At 40.5% G+C, this 19,547-nt stretch overlaps 1 protein-coding gene across 2 annotated transcripts in view; it reads right to left on the reverse strand.

The window, feature by feature from the left end:
• ALK (ALK receptor tyrosine kinase) overlaps nucleotides 1–19,547 on the reverse strand; it is a 307,088-nt gene that overhangs the window by 216,193 nt on the left and 71,348 nt on the right. For both annotated transcript variants that reach the window (XM_036380516.1, XM_036380515.1), the window contains exon 2: nucleotides 8,798–8,917. In XM_036380516.1, the coding sequence (XP_036236409.1) occupies nucleotides 8,798–8,917 (120 nt within the window). The remainder of the gene's footprint in view (nucleotides 1–8,797; nucleotides 8,918–19,547) is intronic.

Consider the following 19,547-nt stretch of genomic DNA (forward strand, 5'->3'; position numbering starts at 1 on the left):
GCACTGCTCATAACCAGTGCTGTGATCCCTGCAGACAGCTAAAGCCTCTGCCTGGAGCAGGGGCAGTAAAGGAAGAAAAGGCAAGCAGCAGTGCCATTTCCTTCCCTTGCAATGAAAGGCCTGCAGAGAGTGGGCATGATCTGACATGCCTGCTGTGGTCACACTGAAAGTCCTTCACTGCAGGCTGCTCCTTGGAAAAGAGGGAGACTTCGGCTCACACATCCCACAGTGTCTGTGATTCAGTGGAAACACACTTGCAACTTTTACACGATTCCATAATCCCCTCACATCACCAGAACATCGGTACTTTTTACAAGCTCCAATTTAAAACAGTCCTGTATCAGATACAAACTTCAGGGCTATTATCCTATTCAGTACAACAAAGAAATACTATCTGATGCAACACAGAAAAATCTATGCAAATAGCATCCAGTCTTCCAAGGCTAACATTAACTTCCTACCCTCAGGCTTTCCTTCTTCCACAATGTCCTTCACTATCGACAATGTAATATACCTCATAAAAAAAGAATTATATAATTTTTTTCACTGAGAAGCTGGTCTTGGTGTGTTAGCTATTACAAGATCACATAAGCCACACTTGCAAATACAAAACCTGCATAATACTTGAATTGCTGCCACAAATCACCTGCCATTTTTTACACCTCTGCATAAAAAAATAGTGCTTCTCTTTCCTTTTTCACTTTTGTCTTCACATTTAAAGGCTACACCAAGTTTATTGTTTCCTTGCCCAGTTAAGCACAGAAAGCAGTAGCCATATGCCTTTGGAAGCTGGATAAAGGCCATTCTGCCTTTCTTTTTTTTTTAACTGAAAAACTAAACACTGCAGGAAAGGGAATTAAAATTAACACATCATCCAGTTGTTATTTTTTTAAACCCACTATCAATATAAATTATCTACAGAACTTTTGGACTTGAATACTGTGCCTAGTCAGTAAAGTGGGGGGATTTTTTGTGACTTCTGATGATTTTCTAAAAGAGATGTCACAGAGATTTAAACCAAGTACAGGCATTTATGTCAGAATTATATTGACACTACAGATCATAAATGCTCTACAGGAATTTAAGGTCCATATAGAAAAAAATAGCAAAGTCTCTTCTTAAATAATGAATTAAAAAAAAACTAAAATAGAACAAACAACTCTTTGTCCAACAGTCTCTTTTATCTGCAACTGCTGGGCACGAGAGAGACAGAACAGATAATTTATTAGAAGTCTATTTCATCATCATCATGCCTTTAAAGAAGAAACAAAAGTGATGCTTATAATCAAAATAAGATAAAAACCTGTTTAAGAAAGGCTGTAGATATAAATCAGTTCAGCTTTTGGTATGTAAAAAGATACAGAATATTAACCACAGACTGAAAAGCCAATTAAGCTACTATTCAATTCAAAAGACACTGGAATCTGTGTACGTCTGATTATGTTAGACTCTTGTGAGTGTCTCAATTTATTTATTTTTTACCAACATACCTAACAATAATAATTTGTGCACAGATAACTAAAATATCTGACAACCACATCTGTTCCAATTGAACTGATTAGAGTTTTCTAATAAACAAATGCCTTAAAATAGTACTGTAAGTAATACACCAAAGCACAGAAATCAGTGAGAAGTATTCTTTTACATTGCAGCAGGTCAGATTATGGATCATTCACTTCTGGGCCATCTTGGATCATTTGTGTAACCACACACCACAGAAATATACCTTATTTGGAACCAAACAACCCAATATTAAGAGATAGATTTAAAAAACCCTGTTCTTGTTAAGAAACTACTCTGATTATCTTTTCTTCAGCTACCCAACAAAAGATTAGGTTTATTTGGGCTAAACCACATCTCCTTTCAAATACAAAAACCTTACCAGCAGGTAGTTTCCTCTTAGACTGCTCCTTTCTAGTTCTACAGGTGTCTGACTTTAAAAGCTCCTTTTCCCTCCTGGTCTGCTGACTCTTACAAATCACTCCTCAATTACTCTCAGCTGGGAACACTTTTCAAAGGGTGTGGTTGCTTTCTCACTGCTCTACCACAGCCAAGGGAGCCGGGAGAGGTTTTCTGCTCTCAGCAGGACCAACCTAGTGAGGAACATCCTCGCTGGCACCTCATCAGCCTGCACGTGACTAATTTCTACTCCATCTACAGCCAAATGCACAACTGTAAAGGTCACTCACACTGATCAAGTCAGGACCACAATCTCCCTCAAGAACTCCTTCAGCAGCAACAATCACAGCAGCAATGTAGAAACAGATAAAACATTCTTGCACAGGATGTCTTTTTTCAATACAAATATTGACAGATATTCCTTGTGGAGGAGACATAATTTAAATTGTGTAGTAGAGATCTGCTCTGCTGAGTGAGCTTTGAGACCTCCATCAATACCCACTAACCTCTATTTTACTCATGTTATAAGGCCTATAAGCTTTTAATTTATGACAGGGAAATGACAAATTGATTTTCCAGTTATTAATCCTAGTGACAGAGCCAGTTCCTAAAGCCTTCCCATTCCCTCTGAGTACAAAAGGGCACAGGGCATTCAATCTAAGGGCTTCAATTGCCTCATCAGGCCTTGCTGAATTTCTATTCACCAAACCAGGTTGCACATGTGGGGTGCCACAAAGAAGCCTGCAGTGATAAGTATTTCTCCCTGAAAACAGAACATAAATAGGAGACACTGTGCTCTCTGGCTGTCAGCTCACCTGCCTGATGAACATCCAGGAGGACCCAAATACAGACCAGGGCCCTGCAAGTGAGAATTTTTTGCTGGCACAAAGAAGAGATGAAACTTCCTGCAAATGAATTCCTAGTGCTGTGTTTTAGCTTTGCAACTGGAGGCACAGCAGCAATTTAAAACAAGGGGATCTACCACAGGATGGAAAGGGCACAGCAGAAAAGCCCAAAGGAAAAGGGAAAAGGTGTTGGCAGTCACACAAATTCAAGAGCAAAAACGATTGCGGGGCTTAACTGCCTTGTTCCTGCTGAGCAAGCAAGTCTGAAGAGACAATTTCACCTATTTCCTTCCATTGTCTAGCCCTGAGAAAGGGCAAACTGCACATTTTAAGGGATGATTATGTCACATGTGCCCTGCCAGGCACCCTAGGTCTTAGCAAATGCCTGTGCCAACAATCACTGCCAGCTCCTTGGGTGCTGCTCCAGGAGCTGACAAACGTGAGAGCGACACCATGGCCTGACAGGGGACATGGGGAGCTGGGGACGAGGAGGAGCCCCACACTCAGCACAGCTTTGGGGTCCATACCATCTGATGAACCTCAGTCACCTGCAAGTACAGCAGTGAGATCAGCTGGGCACCATGCCAGCTCCTCTCCCTGCCCTGAGACACAGCCTGTGCTCACCAGGGACCTCCTTTTAATTTCAAGCTGCTTAGCACAAGTTAGCTTATCGCTCTTTGCGTCCTTGATCCGCACCAGCAGGTCTCTGAGCACAATGCCCTGACCTTGACATTGCTGACAGGGCTGCTGCTGTACCCTCACAGGGCTTCAAGGGCTCCTCAGAGCTTGCTGCCTGCAAGGAAAGAGTTCAGTGAGACCAGGTTCTCCCCAGCACCCAGCAGTGGAGGCTGTCGGGCAGGGTCAAGGCTGGTAGTGCCAGCACTGCTCTTCCCTTCAATGCCCACCTTGAAGGAAAACCACTCAGGTTTCCTTTGGAAGGGGCTTTAAGCTTAGATGGCATTCTGAAGAAGAAGTTTTAGAGGAGCAAATACCTTTGGGAATTTCCCAGCAACCTTCTGGGAAGGGTGCTTGGGCATGGATGCCCAGCACAGAGCAAGATGCCTGCCTCCCTGTGGAGCCCAGAGCTCTCCTCATGCCAGATGCATTTAAATGAATCCTCTGGGGAGTGAGCCACGATGGATGGGCCACTGCTTAGAGAAAACAGCAATAATGCAGCTATTCATTTATTTGTTAAGAGAATCATAAAAGATCTACTTTATATCCACCCAGCCCCTCAGCATGCACCAGGGACTGAATCACCAAAATCTCTGACAGCTGCTTTGTTCAGTGAAAATCAAACTACAAAGAAAGGGCCAGGACTCCTTCATCAATCAATTATAAGCACAGTCTTTCAAAACAGCTACAGAGAGAGGTGTGAGGAAGGGGTGTTGGGAGAACAACTAGAACAGCTCTCGTTTTCATTCCTCCTGCTCCAAGAAGTGTCAGAGCCCATTCTCCACACAAGAAATATTTGTCCACCAAGTCTCCCATGCATGTAGCAAAAAAACAATACATGAAAGCGCATTTCTAATGCCAGTTCTGGCCAAAAAAAAATGAAGTACTGACTAACAGCAGTTGTTAGAAAATATGCTCCAGTTGGCACAAAACAGTAGTTGGATGAACTGTCATATTTTGTCAATTCATACAAGGAACCTCTTGCATGAATTTCAAAAGATCTCTAGAGAAAATGAATACTTGAGAGATGGGGAGAAAAGATATTTGTTGTCTTACTGTTGTCATAATGTTGTCTTACTTATTTTATTATTGAAAAATACTGAGCTGTCGTAGACATACTATCTGCAGATAAAAGATGTCATAAGAAAAAGAAAGTTAAAATTTCTCCCTAAAAAGATTTTTTCTTCCTTTTTGCTTAACACAACCTTCAGTTTAGCTAGGCAGATGCTGTGCTTCCTGACTTTCCTCCTTTTGGATTTCAGCACCACTGCACATAGCCAAAATACCATCTAATTGTTAAACAAGAATTCCTGCAAACATATATGGGATCACGGCATCTGCTATTTTATATGGAGCAATTCTGTTAATGTGGTGTGAGTAGCTGCTGTTAATTGAAGCCTTGCCCTATTCCATTCATAATGCTATTTCCAAACTACATTAGAATACTTGTAAGATTGCAAAAAGGATGTATTTGGATTAAGATGATACATCACTTTCCCAGTATCTTTACTAAGAAAGCATTGATTCAGTTTTCCTCTGGGATGAAGCAGCATTCTCCTTGCTCCCCTCCTGACTTAATCTCACCCCTGAGCAGGATCTTGCTGTAACAATCAGTTTGTACCCATACATCTCACTATGCCGCGCTGAGCCAAGAATCACAACAGCTTTATCATTCTGAAGATGTCAGTAGTAGTCTGATTTGTTGTAGAATTATGAAACAAGTAGTCATGGGATGCTAACTGCAACATGAATTCATCTGACTGGTGCCCTCTTTCTCTTCATCTTCCCTTTTCCATGTTCAGACTCACTGAGTTTCATGGCAGCAGTGTCTATCTGGTGCCCAATGACATGAATGAAATGGTGCTTATGATCTACCAGGGGAAAGAATAAATCATCTGACACCTTGCTGAGCAACTACCATGCCACTGAGCATCAAATATGTAGCAAGAATGACCCCAAATTATCCCACAGTAGAATTAGACCAATGCATTTTTATTTTTTTTTAGTCAGCAAACCAAATTCAGGAAATTAGGAACACATCACAGACGACATTCCATTAGAAAGTGTTAAAAAAACCCCAACAACCCTGTCAAATTAGTTTTCTGAAGACATAAAGCTGAGTGAAATTATTAATAAGTTGTTAATAGAGGCCATCCTGTGGATTAGGCTTTTAGTACCTATTAAATCAAAGCTGTGAAAAATTATGTATTCTTGTAGGTGTGTGTTCCTCCTCTGCTGAACTCACCTTTTCTAGATGTTTTTAAGCACAATAGTGACTAGGCAACCAAATTTGCTCTCATCCTGAGTTTTAGTCCCAGTTGACTTTGCCATCCAAACACCACTATTTCCTAAACTTTAGGGGGGCAAAAAAAAAATTTAAAAAGTCTGTGAACTACATAACCTGAGAGAGGTACTTCAGTACTTTGCCCAGTGCTGGTTCAGAGCAGCCAAGGAGTTCAGCTGCTACTGGACAATGTGGCAAAGAGACTGTAATAAAGGAACAGTTAAAAAGAAAAAGCCAACTCCAGCAGTCCAGCACGGCAACCTTAGGCCTGTTATTCGCATGTTCTTCTTATAAAGGGTTGAACTGCATTTGATTTTTGCTCCAATCAATAGCTCTTTCCACAGTTGCCACCACACCCTGCCAGGATCATGCTCCAGGTGCAGGGTTGTTGGTTGGGCCAGGGACATGGAGAGGATGGGGCAGGGAGGGATGTGTTAACTGCATGAAGGTCCAGAGGGGCAGCTGTCATCTGGAACCCCTATTACACAAGCTTATAAGATTTTATGTAGAGGACAATTGATTTCTTATAGAATACCTGCACAGAAGAGAAAATTAACATTCAACCAGCCAGGACAAGAAATGAAATATGTGGCTGGGTGCAGTTAATCATGGAAGCCTCAGGACAGAGATCCATCAGATCTGCAAATGGGAGATTAATATGCTACCATAAGTCCACATATGCCAAATGCATTAAAATTTGTTCTAGCCACAGGAAACAGTCTGAGTATACCTCGTGAGAACAAAAAGATATAAAAAATTTGGAAATTTAAAGTCTCTTCCTGCCTCACAGGTTGAATTCCCTGATAGTTTTGACTTCACATGCGATTTTCTGAAAGGCAGGTGGATTTTGCATCTCTGAGATGACTGGTGATTAATCAATGCTTGGATTGAGACAAATGTAAAAAAATCTCTAGACAAAACAGTAAAAAATTCTTGTGAATGCACCGCTCCATTATCTTCTTGTGCCAGCGATTATCTTTTGGGATTGCTGCTTGTGATTTCAAAGATATCATCAGGCAGTGTTCCTGCCAGAACTACCAGAGAGAATCTGTCAGAATTTCTAATTCTGAGCAAAAGAGAAGAGAACTTAGTTTGGTAGAGGAAGAAGGACACCACGTATCAATTTACTCGCTCTTTCAATCAGAGGTTTCTCCAATGGCGGAACACAGAGAAAGTGTAATTAAGATAACTAATATTGCCCCACTCCAGCAATGTCACCAGTTAATTAGATGGGTCCCATCAGATGATTAGGCAAACAAAGTTTTGATAGAAGCTATTGAACATTTCATAATCAGTCATGCTAGGAGCAGTAAGGAAAACTGACAGAAGAAATCACTCTAGTAGTAAAAGGCTGGTGGGTTTTATTTCTGCTTATAATTTATTGTGTGAATTTGGATTAATCACTAATCAGAAGGCTGGGTCCTGGGACAGGAGTACTCACCTAGAGCTTGGATGGTCTAACTTTGTCTTCTTCCTCATTCTGCTGAGTCCCTGCATGACCTTCAGAGAGCCATGTAGACCCAGGGCCAGTAATCAGCCACTGAAAGGAGTTGTCCACCCTATCATAGAGCAGCTCTGAACAGAAATCAGCTCCCGGGGAAGTTTACTAATTAACATGCCAGTGGCTAAGCTGAAGGCATGCAGAGGAATAGAAGCTTTAAGAAGTGTCCTCAGTTTTAGGCTATGACTATGGGCTGTGCTGCATACACACATCAGTCCTCTGGGGGCTGCACATCTCAAGTGGCAGGAAGTGTCTGTACAGTGATGCTGTGGAGTGGTCCAGGCTGAAATGTGTGCCTTCCAAGGCTACTAATTAAAGGCTAGTGCCCTTTGATTTAAATTTTTGTAAATGTTAAATTGCAAAGCTAGAAAAAGCAAATTATTCCTGCCTCTCTTCAAGATTCTCAAAATTTCAAGGTGCATGTCCTAAATTACACCTACTGAGGGAGAAAACAGTTTATAGTTGTCCTGAGTGAACACTGTATTTTGTGTAACACCTCATCAAATTCCTGCCTTTTCTTGCAAAACAGATGGTTGGAATATGGTAGGATTTGGTCTTGGGCAATCAGCTAAAATCATCATAAATCATTTCTGCTGAGATGCAGTACATTTATCTCCATGTGATGCTGTCAGATGAAATCAGTGCTCTTAGCTTTTAAGAACAAAGCCTTCCCTTAGAATAGTATTACTGAGAAACTGAAAGAGTTTAGGAAGAAGTAATAAAGGATAAATTAAAAATCATTCTTGCAACTTCTGAGAAAACCAAGTAAGGGAAAAAAAAATTGTACTACTGTTGCTTCCAAAATGAAATTGGTGTGTCCTCATCACTCAAGCAGATACAACAGCTAGGAGCAGATATTGTATGCCAGTGGAAAGAATATATATTGCCCACATAAAAGGCTGCAACATAAATTTGAAGAAATATGGGGCTCCTTCATATAGGTAGGTCAAACTTTTCCCTCAAGCAGATAATTACAGGCTTGGGGTGAGTAAATCTTATTAGCCTCTCAGCACCTTATCTCCCTGCATAGAGACTGGTAGTAGATATATAGTAGATATATTCTACTGCAGTCACTTTCTGGATTGCACGTTAGATATTGCCTTGTGCAGTCCAGTCCTGACTACAGCCATCGTACTTCACAGTGGGATGGCCATGGATAGGTCATACCCTGAGAAGAGATGAAAACACATTCTCTGATTTTGGAAGGGATGGATGTTAGAAAAGGAGACGAGAAGCAAAAAGATCAGTACACAGCTCCTCTCTTTGTAATATTGGTGAATTTCAACATCCCACTCAAATATTACAGTCTGGGCCCTTGTTTTTGAGGGAGCAGGGCAGGCTGGGGCAGTCCAGGCACCTCCATAGAGATGGCAATGACCTCAGGCTGGGCTGGGCTGAAATGGGACTCCTGGGCCCTTGGGCAAGTTGGGGGAGCTGGTAACAGGCACCGAGGCTGTCTAGTGCCCTCAGATGCTGCCAGTATGGATATTTTACCATGAAACATTTGACTTGTGTTGCTTTACTCCAGTATTGCACCAAAACCTTAGGCAGGGAGTTGCAGCCTCTTGAGGATAACATATTCATGCTACTCACTGTGTCGTCCTCTGTGGGTGAAGAAAGGGGATGTATCTCTCATGACCCAGGTCAGGTTCCAAGCAGAGTAGCCAGGAGGAAGAGAAGGGCTTCTTGCTGTGTGATCCAAAGGGCTCAGACCTTTCATTAAAAAAAGGAAGCCAAGAAAGAAAAGCCCATTAGATATGATGTAGCTGTTTGCATGCCACACATCAAGTGCAAAGAACTTAAGCAGCTTTATTGGTCATATGCAATAAGCACCAATTTTCAGCTACTTCTTGGTTGGTTCTTCCTTCCTGATACATGCATGCAGAGGGATACAGGACAGTTGTTGTTTTATAGTGCAAAATCATCTAGAAAATTTGTCAAGTGTCATCTCACACTGACTCTAAGTTCTCTTTGACCTTTCTGTCCCCTAATTTGGGAGATTTTTTGAAGTTCTGCTAGCACAAGGATATCTTGTACATGGAACAGGAAAACATTTACCCAACTTGTGTTCAACAAACCCATGCATCTCAAAGATTCTTTTAGTGATCCAAATACTACAGGCAAGTTCTGTACAAACCCTCACTAACTCTGCAAGACCTCGATAACATTAGAGTTGTAAAGAGAAACAGTGTCTGAAATAACACACAAGATCAATGAGCAAAGTGTAATTCTGCAAGCTTTCAAAGTACAAATTTTCCCTGTGAATGTTTAAGTTGGGTTTTCTGAAGATATGGGTCTCATTTTTTGAGATCTTCAGAAAAAAGGTAGGATTTAAATGTGTAGAAATACAGTCAGGAAAAACTTGTGTTTGGGAGATTTGCTTGATGGGAAAAAAAAAAACCCAAACCTCTGGATTTCTGATTTCTCTACAGAAGCCATAAAAAGGGCATATTTAAGAGAATAGCAGCGAACAAAGTAAATGCCTGAAGTCTTGGGGAAAACACTGCTTTGATTTTGTAAAAAATTTTACTTCCCACTTCCACCAAAGAAAAACTGGAAAATTTCAGAGGGACTTATCAGAAGCTTAAATACCAGGTGTCAGTTGTGCCCTATCTTGTTGTCAGTGCAATCTCCTTTTTAGCACACTCTTGTAACTGAGCAACTATAGCACAACCAAGAGAAAAATAACCACTTTTATGTAAGAGCTGTAACTCTTAGTCCTTGCTTAGAGCAATAATCTTCAAGATAAAAATGAACTTCACACTGTATTGTAAGACATTCTTGAGTGGCAATAAAAGAATATCCCTAATGGCACAATTAAAGCTGGTCTCTATGCTAAGTTAAAGTGCCATAACTAAACACCCCCTTATTGTTGCCTAGAATGTGGCTACACAGAGGATCAGGCCAGGGATTTGTGAAGGGAGGCAGCAAACCTGGTGTGCTGCCTGCAGCTGTCATTGATGAAGAGATAGGGAACCATGGAATAATCTTTATATTGGCTTTTCCTCCCTAACATCAAGACACATCTTCCAGTAGCCCCTGATAAAGCTGGTTGTGGAAAATAATGTCAGGTTTTATTACAACAGTTAAAATAGCTGCTAAAAGCAGATTTTTTTCCCTACAAATGTGCTTCACTTTGATGCTACTATAAAATAATAAAGAAAAGAAGAATATTAATAAAAAATGAGCTCCTGAAGTAATGAGCTCCTGGTTTTGAAAGCCATGAGTGTTTTGCCTCATGTGAGATGTCTGACCAATATCAATATCCCCATTATATAGCATCTGTACCCAGTGCCTCTCCAAAAGAGGGAATAATTTAATATCCTGATCCCAGGTGAGAGATCTCCCCCAGACAAGAACTGCGGGGCTCCTTTACCCCAAACAGACCCAAATGCCTGCAGACCTCACTCATTTAGTGCTACCAGAGAGCCAAGACCTTGTGCTGCAATCCTTTGAAAACTTCACAAAAACTTTAAAAAACTGACCTGCTTCCCACCTCTGCTCCCATGGCAAAATAATCGGAGAGAAAGTCACTGAGGTGCATTTCTCTCCCTAATGCTTCAGTCACAGAATTTAAAATTAAATCTCTTCACCTACCCTGACCAGCCTTACCTGGGAATCACTGCCACAGGATCAGCACCACAGCAATCAGCTGCAGTACTCCAAATTCCCTGGCACTTCTCACATTCCAAAAAATGCCTCTCCCTATTGTGTTCTTCAGAATTCCTGCCTACCTTCAGCCTCTGCTAAGTGGAAATGTTCCCAATGGAACCAATAAATGCAGTGAATTGAGATAAAAAATGAGATTGAACATCTGAGCAGAGAAGACAAGGCAGTCCAGACACCTGAACCTTCCCTCAGCAGCAAGAGGTCAATAAGAGATAATACAAAAAATTGAAAGTTTTTCCTTTATTTTTAAGGAATGGAATGGATTCAGTCCAATTATTTTAACCTTAGAACTTATTTTATCCCATATTCTTTGGGCTTAATTTTGGAACTTCATCTCAAATTATTTGTTTGGGCTATTGGTCTGAACTTGAAGACAAGAAGATTGTATCAGAAGTTATGAATCTTTCCCAATTAAGTTATCTTCCACGAAAGATGCTGGGTAAAAGGTTTTTGTATAGCCAAGAGGCCACTCTTCACAGTGAGGAATGATTTGATTTAAGCATCAGCTTTAGCTGGGAAAAGGAGAGACCTTTCCTCTTCCACCTTCAGGGCATTTTACATCGAGAAAGATAATAATGGGAGACCATTTCAGCTAAATAAATGCTTTTTGTTCAGCAAGGGCAATGCAAACATAGACCACAGTCTAGCCCTTTAACAAAATAAAGGGGTTTTTTTTCTCTCCAAAATAATTCAGTTTAAGCCAAAAGTCATTGAGAAAATGTATCTCCTTGTTTTTAGATATGCTAACCTCCAATTCCAGTTGTTTGTATCAGGGTACTCTGTCACTTGTCAAAAGTAACCCTAACCTTAAAAAAAAAAATAATGGATTGGCAACTGGAAGCTGACAACTCCATTTTTAGTAGCCAGACTTATGCTGAGGTACAAGAGAGGTTTCTTTTATATTCCTGCCTGAAGACATACCAGGACCAAATCCTGGCCCTAGGTGCTCCATCACAGCAAGAAACATGCACCTGCAGAGAACATTTGACATTTCTGTTTTTTAAACTTGTGCAAAGGTATCTCCTTAGGGGATGTAAAATCCAGTCAGTTCACCAGGAGTTTGGGGAAAAAAAAATAGAAAATGGTTTATGTGTGCTGAAGTCAAGCCTTAAGGCTACAAATTAATTAAATAAAATATTTATGTATTATTTTAATGAAAAATACCTCTTTAATAGAGAAACCCTTGATGTTCACTTAGAAATGGAACAACAATAAAAGCTTTCTACATGAGTAATTTTTAAACAAACAGGATTTCCTCCCTTTTTTGTCTTCTCTGGAGGAAGGAATATCCCCAACAATTAACATATGTAATTTTCTAGAGGTTCATGTAGTGCAGAAATGTAGATGAATTTTTACCAAAACACTCAAGCTCCACCACGTAACCAAATATTGCTTATTGCTCCCTTTGGATATTGCTTGATTACTCAGCTCTCTCACTGTGCTGAGCTGTATTATTTGCAGTTTCTCAGTGGTAAATCTGAGGTGACAGGCCAGCATGTACCTGTCCTCTAGATTTCAGAGTTGCCACAGATGTGTAAGATAACAACTGAGATCAACATGTACTTTCAGCTACATCTACATCTAAAAGAATATCTCAAAATCCCTCGTGTTTGTTTGTGTGGAAATCAAAAGTCAACATTAGTAGAATTTTTGGCTCTAATTTATAACAGCCATCAACAGAGTAGTTCCTAGTAATTATTACAATAACATGTTTAGAAACAGCCACCATTATGATCTGGATTTTGCAATCTCTGGGAAAGCCTGACATTTCAGAAAAGGTTATTCCAGTTCTAAGAAAAAGTTAGAGATTTTCCACAGAAAGGATATTACAACATTAAAATCTGGATTTTCCAGTCTCTAGGAAAGCCTGGCATTTCAGAAAAGGTTATTCCAGTTCTAAGTAAAAGGTAGCAATTTTCCACAGAGAGGATAATATGCAGTTATCTTTCCACTATTAACAAAAAGAAGGACTAAACTACTCAGAACCAAGGCAACTTCATTTGATTAAAACAAAAAAATCTTACAGAGAACCGACTGCCCCAGGTAAGGAAACCTCTGCAGACTTCTCCTGTGAGCCAGAGGCAGGTCAAAGGCATCCTTGGGAAGAGGCAGATCCAACACTGCAGGATCCTGAAGACAAACACCTTAATCTTGCAAAAGAGCTCTCAGGACCCTGCCTTCAGTACGACTGGGCTGGCTGTGACCAGCTGGATGTTTGGGCTTGCCTCTGCTCAGCTGGAAATGTAAATTCCAGAGGCCTTGATAAAGGATTGCTGAGCTCCTACCTCCATAGAAGTTCTTGGTTTCTTTTTTTTGTTTTTTTGGAGGGTATCCTTCCATCCATGACTAGAAAAGATCTCCTGAGAATTCCCTCTCAAATTCACAACTGATCCCCACAATCACACTAACAGTACTCACACCACTTAGAAGCTTTCATTTCCCCCCTCTTCCCATCTACAAACATACTCAGTCACCCATGAAAGTGCAAAAAACACATTATATTGAGGTGACCAAGCAACACCAAACCCAACATACGGCCCAAGTAAATGCTTTGTGAATAATCCATACAGTCAACCATGCTCATACAAATCATTGTCTAAATGAAATTTAGCAGTAAAATTAAAATTCTGTTTATGGTCCTGATGGACAAGGCAGAGGGCAAGCTCTCTGCATGCAGTTTCTTGCTCTGAGTAGTTGCTCAGCTTTTTTTACATTAATAGGTGGATGTACTCCAGGGTTTTTTTCACTAACCTTTTCTACAGTATGAAAATGTTCACTGACAGTCTGTCAAGTTTATCTTTTTCAGCTGGAAAATATATTTAATAATGCATTATGTTACAATGATTTTATGTCATACCCAAAGCCTGATGAGTGCAAATAAACTACAGCGTGTATGCCACAAAAACTGTGCTGGATTGTTACAGAGAGGGAATTTGCATTTTGTGGGCTGTAGCAGACCTGTGGATAGTGAATTCAGTCTGCATGAGGCACAGGAGTGATCAACAATGTTGACTGGCAGGTGCTTGATGAGTAAATTTGGGAATAGCACACACTTACTGTACATAAAGCACGTGTCTCTAACAACACTGTATTAACTCAACCACTGGGTTATCCTTCTGACCCTGACTTTTTTTTTTTCTTTTGTAAGCCTCATTTAAAATTTTCTTTTAAACCCTTTATGTCAGCCATGTACTTTTCCCCATCCCCTTTTCAACTGGAATATTAACTTTTTATCGAAAAAACCCAAATTAAAATTTAAAATTTTCTTTTAAACCTTTTATGTTAGCCACGTACTTTTCCTATCTCCTTTTCAACTGGAATATTACATTTTTATTGAAAAAAAAATTTAAACTCTTAAAATTTTAAAATTTTCTTTTAAACCCTTTATGTTAGCCATGTACTTTTTCCCATATCATTTTCAACTGGAATATTAACAACTTTTTAATTGAAAAAACCCAAATGCATCATGACTGATTAATCAGCAAGTAGACACTTCACAGCTCCATTCTTTTTCTACTGACAAGGCAGTTCCTCTGCCAAACATGACCCATAAACATTTATTGATGCAAGGAGAGAATGTGCTAAGTCTGGGCGATGTGGCCTGATCAGTGGAACCCTTGGATCTGGAGGGAGAGGAACACGAAACACCCAAACTGCAATTTGATCAAAACATTGCAATAGGGAAATATTAACTAGGTATAATGTCCTGCTGCTCATTACAGGAGAAGAAATAATCCACATTTTCCATACAAAGAGCATTAAAATAAACCAATTAAGATGACCAAGCTTATAACAACTAATACAGTTTAAAAATGTACTGCCATCTAGAGCATACTGCTGCATCTCAGGTGCTCTGCAGCTGCCAAAGACCTGCCCAGTAAGACCCCACAAAACAGCCATGATTCACTGATAAAGAGCTCAGGGCCTCAATTACAGACCAGGCTAGGAATGGCTCAATGGTGTTACTCATCTGTGTGCGCACAAGAAACCTTTAAAAAATCCAACTCCAGGCTGAGTTTTGCTGTAATAATCTTTTACAGCACAATTAAGCACCTTTGTGGGCAACACAGAGAAAACAAAGGATTGAGTGTCAGTAATTGAACTGCTCTTAACTCGGGTTCAGAGCCTCAAAAGCTGAGGCTGCTGGCAGGACTGTGTCAGGGATGAGCTTCTCTGGCTTGCCTAGTCTGCAGCTTAGCTAAACTGGGGGAGAAAGCCTTGCAGCAGCAAAGCTCCATGTGCAAACACATCTTCTGAATTTTGGATGCTTGTTCTTCGTATCAGCTTTTAGACATTTCAGGGCCACAGCTGGGAAAGGAGTACTGGGGTTATGATTTTGTAGGGCTGTGGTGTTTCAACACAGGGCAACACTTGGCCTTGTCTTTGAACTCATAACAAATGCATCTGAATTACTGACCAGATATGCAGTGAAAACCAAAAGGAATCATGTTTAGCTGTTTCCTGCAGCACAGACAGACCTCCAGACACTGCAAACAGTAGAAAAATGCCAAGTAGAAATCTGCAGAATTGGTAACCTTTCTACTCATGAACACTAAAGTACTTCAGGTTGCAGATATCTGAATTTTTCTGTACCTGTAGAAATAAAGCAACCCTTCAACTGTCATCTGGAGTATTTGTGTGCTGTAGCTTAGAAAAACTTCCAAAAAAACAACTGAGAGACAGAATTAATGTCTGGTATGTGTGTCAATATTAGAGAGTTCCTCCATTCATGGTCATTGGGAGCCTGCTGCACTGGCCCCCTCCTTTAGGTGTTCTTCATCCAAAGGATTTTTGAGCAGTTGCTCATCAGTATGAGTGTTTTATATATACATATATATATACATATATATATACACACCCCCCAGACCATGCCAAAATGATCACTATGCTGGTATATCTGCTATACCAGTGTGGTTCTCATCTTCCCCACCTGGGGTCCTGATCCCACATACTGCCAATGTTCATCTCTCTGAATGTCTTGTCCTACCCCTCTGCACTCTGTACTTTCCCCTGCTCTGTACCCAGCTAACAAAACCTCTAGAACCACAGTGGCCAGACTGTCAAGCAAAAGAAAATGTTGTTTTGACACTGTTTTAATAATTCATTACACACACTGACTTCAAAACATTTAGTGCCTTCACCTTGGGCTTCTGCATAGCTACACAGACACCCAGATGGAGTCTCATCAGATCAGCACACTTCCTATATAATTTTAAATAGTGGGGTTAAAGAAGTAGAAAGAAACAAACCCAGAAACAACCCTCTGCTCTTTATTTTTTTTGTGCTGCATTGACTGCATTCTAAATCAGAATACACACAAAACCACCACTGAACAGTTATCACTTTAACACAACTGCAGATATTTAGGTATTCAGTGGCCCACACCCCCTGCAAATTTTAATACAAGCTCATATTTTTCCTCAACATCTGCATTTTAAATCTGTGTCTCATGCTTTAAGATGTGGCATTCAGTGCTCACTTATTTTCATCTCTGTACTTCTTGTCAGTGGACAAAAACACATGCAAAAATTCCTCAAACATTTAAATGCTGGCGAAATGAGTATTTGAAGGTTTTGAAGATCTGAATCTTTGGTCTGCAGGAAGGCTTTCACCCTCAGAGCAGGCAGCCTGCATCACCTTTTAAAGACTTCTTTGATCAGGATGAAAAAGGTAGCAATTCACTTCTCCTCCCACACTTTCATGCCATGTCAGTACCTCTGGCTCTGGAGACACTCATAACGAAGTTTAGGGAACATTTATTTTTCCTTTCATAGACAGCATCTAAATGCCTCCACTCTCTATCAAAGCCATCCTCAGTCACACATGACCTGAGCATTTACAGCCCTCTCTTTGACTGCACTGCAGCACTGAGCTTGGATTGCAGGGACAGAGGAAACACAGTTCAGTTTCACACACCTATTACATAACAAGGGAAAACCTAACTTTTATTCACTGCAGTTTAAAGGTCAAAGTTCAGCCTGAGCTAATTTGGGAAGCAGCTTTACTTTGGTCCACCTGATTTGCCTGGATTTGCCTGGGGATCCTTCTTCCCTGTAGCCCATAATACTGCTATACATATCTCTTTCTTTGTGGGGAAAAAAAAAAAAAAGGTAAAAAAAAGCATTTTGAAGGTGTGCACAATCCTTCTTCCTCAAAGAGTGTGGGACTTTGTCCAGAAGAGTCTCTGGCATAAACCCACCTTAGGTGCAAGCTGGCTGTGATTTGCTGCCTGGAACCATTCAATAATGCCAGGAGGAAATGGCAGCCAGTAAATACTGGTTATTTGGAAGAAAGCAGCAGCAGTGGCATAAGTCAGCCTTATGTTTCCTTGTTATTATCATTATTACTATTATTGCTTCTGTGAAAGGAGGGGAATTCTATGCTTACTGCACAAGTACATGTGGCAAAAGGCTCAATAATGGCTCTTCATGTAGAAATACAAATCCAGGGGCTTTTTGGGTTTTTTTTTTAATGAGATATCCCCACCCCTTCACATTTAAAATAGGCCACAAACAAAGGAAATAAAATACAGCAACTTCAGTTAAAAACTGGAGATTTCCTGTACAATAGAGGCAGAAATCATGGAATTATGTTTCCCACAGACACTTTCCCTCAGCTGTATCATGAAGACAGAGGGAACAACTGTGGAAAGGTCACTATAGCTGCAGAGGCCTTGTCCACTTTTTATCCATGGAATACCTGAAATCTTTGAATCCATGAATATTTGAAATCCCATCTGAAATCTTTGAATCCAAAGATGACATTTTAAGAGCAGAAGATTTTAAATTATACCTACCATATCAAAACATAAAATGAACACTCAGAGGAATCAGAGGAAGCCCTATATGAGTACAACAGACACAAACTGTGAAGAAGTGACAGTAAAGAATTTCCTGCCATTTGCATGGCCAAACCCATTTATTTGCTGCATTAGGCACTTCTGTTAAGCTATAATGTTGCAGAGTTGCAAGAAAAGTTCGGGGTGTTTTGGTACCAGAGAAAATACAAGACATTTGTTATTGGTAGGCAAGCTGCATTATTTCTAGAAATAGAAAAAGGGTGTGATGACTATTTCAATCTAAAACACAGCTGTCTTGGCAGGAACAATAAAAACTAGTTCATATTCCCTTTACTGGGAAGGATGCCAATGTGCTTATATTGTCTATTTTCACTGCAGCATTTAATTTTGCTTAAGGTAAAGGACAGCATCTCTGACTACAACTGTGGGGTATTTAGATGTGAAAGTACCGCTCAAGGAAGTTCTGTAAGTGCTGCCAAAATGAAGGCCATAAAGCATCTGAGGCATCAGAAACTCCTGTCTTCACTCACACAGACATCTCTAAATTGACTATGAGTAAAGATTGTAAAAGGGAAATTGCTTGTCATTCTGTTTTTCAGGTGCTGAATTAAAATAAGAAGCAGTATCTCTGAAGATCCCTTGAGTTCTGTAGGATGTTTTGGATTCCTTGGCATAATTTTGTTCTGTGTAACTGCTTTCCAAAGATCTTAACAGGTAAGTGACCCTCAGCATTGCCTAAGGAGAGGTGAGTGATGTAAAGCAGCTGATGCCACCAGCCACCTCCATCCCCTGCTGGATGGCCCCAGAGCAGAGCAGTTATGTGCGCTTATAAAAGAAGGAGCTCCAGCTCAAGGTACCCCCCCTGTGTATGGGGCAGGATGGCCAAGATTCTCTCTGCTGATGCCAATTATGCTGCTGTGAAGTTCTGCTCAGGCTTGTATTTGGCCTCTGGTATAAAGACAAGTGTTCAAATACGCAACAAAACATGGTCTAAGGTGAGTAGGAAGAGGCAGGTTACCATCATCTGCCTGTCACACAGAGCAGGAGCTTTCTGGTGTCTCTCTTACATATTCCTACATGCTGCAACAGCCTTCCTTTTGGGGAAAATCTGGTGAGGTGGGCTGGCCCATAAGGAACTGTAAAAAAATTACAAGACATGAACTACACAGAAAAAAAAAATGGACATATAAATTACATGCCTCTTATGTGTAAGGATACTAAGAAACCATGGGATTAAATGACCTGTTCAATTCACACTGCAAAGTAGTAGTAGAGTTTAGGAAACAAAACAATTTTTACTGTTTTCTTCTTCCCAGAAGTCCCCACTTCTGGTGGTCCAGCCCTGTCTGTGTCAAAGGATTTCACCCTGCCTTGTGAAAGGGGAATTCTGAGCATTTGCAACAGAGCTGGTGTGTGGATGGGGCTGTGAGCTACACAAAAATAAAACAAAATAGCTGTGCAGAAATATCTAGAAGGACAGGCAGATACTTTATATGGATTTTTTCTTTTTCACTTCTCCCCAAGTTTATGTCTGTCTAAATCCTTCCCTGCAAGAGGAGAAATAGCTTTGCTCTTCTTCCCCCCAGAACCTTCACTGTTCAAATAAGAATTTCCCAAAGTGATTACCAAAAGGCCTGTAAGAGAAATGATTACAAATGGCTGAGTTAACTGCTACAGACGGCCTCATCAGTCATCATAATGTGATCTCAGCACCAGGGTCATCAGAACAGGCAACTTGTCATGACAGATGACACCTCTTCAGGAACACTTCCTCTCATGACTTTTCCCAAAAAAATCTCTTGGGATGAGGCGCTTGCAAATAATGGTCCTTAAGCAATAATCAAGGAGGAATCATCACCAGCTGCCCTCATGAGC

This window comes from Molothrus ater, chromosome 3 (genome assembly GCF_012460135.2).
Source record: "Molothrus ater isolate BHLD 08-10-18 breed brown headed cowbird chromosome 3, BPBGC_Mater_1.1, whole genome shotgun sequence".
Lineage (NCBI taxonomy): Eukaryota > Metazoa > Chordata > Aves > Passeriformes > Icteridae > Molothrus > Molothrus ater.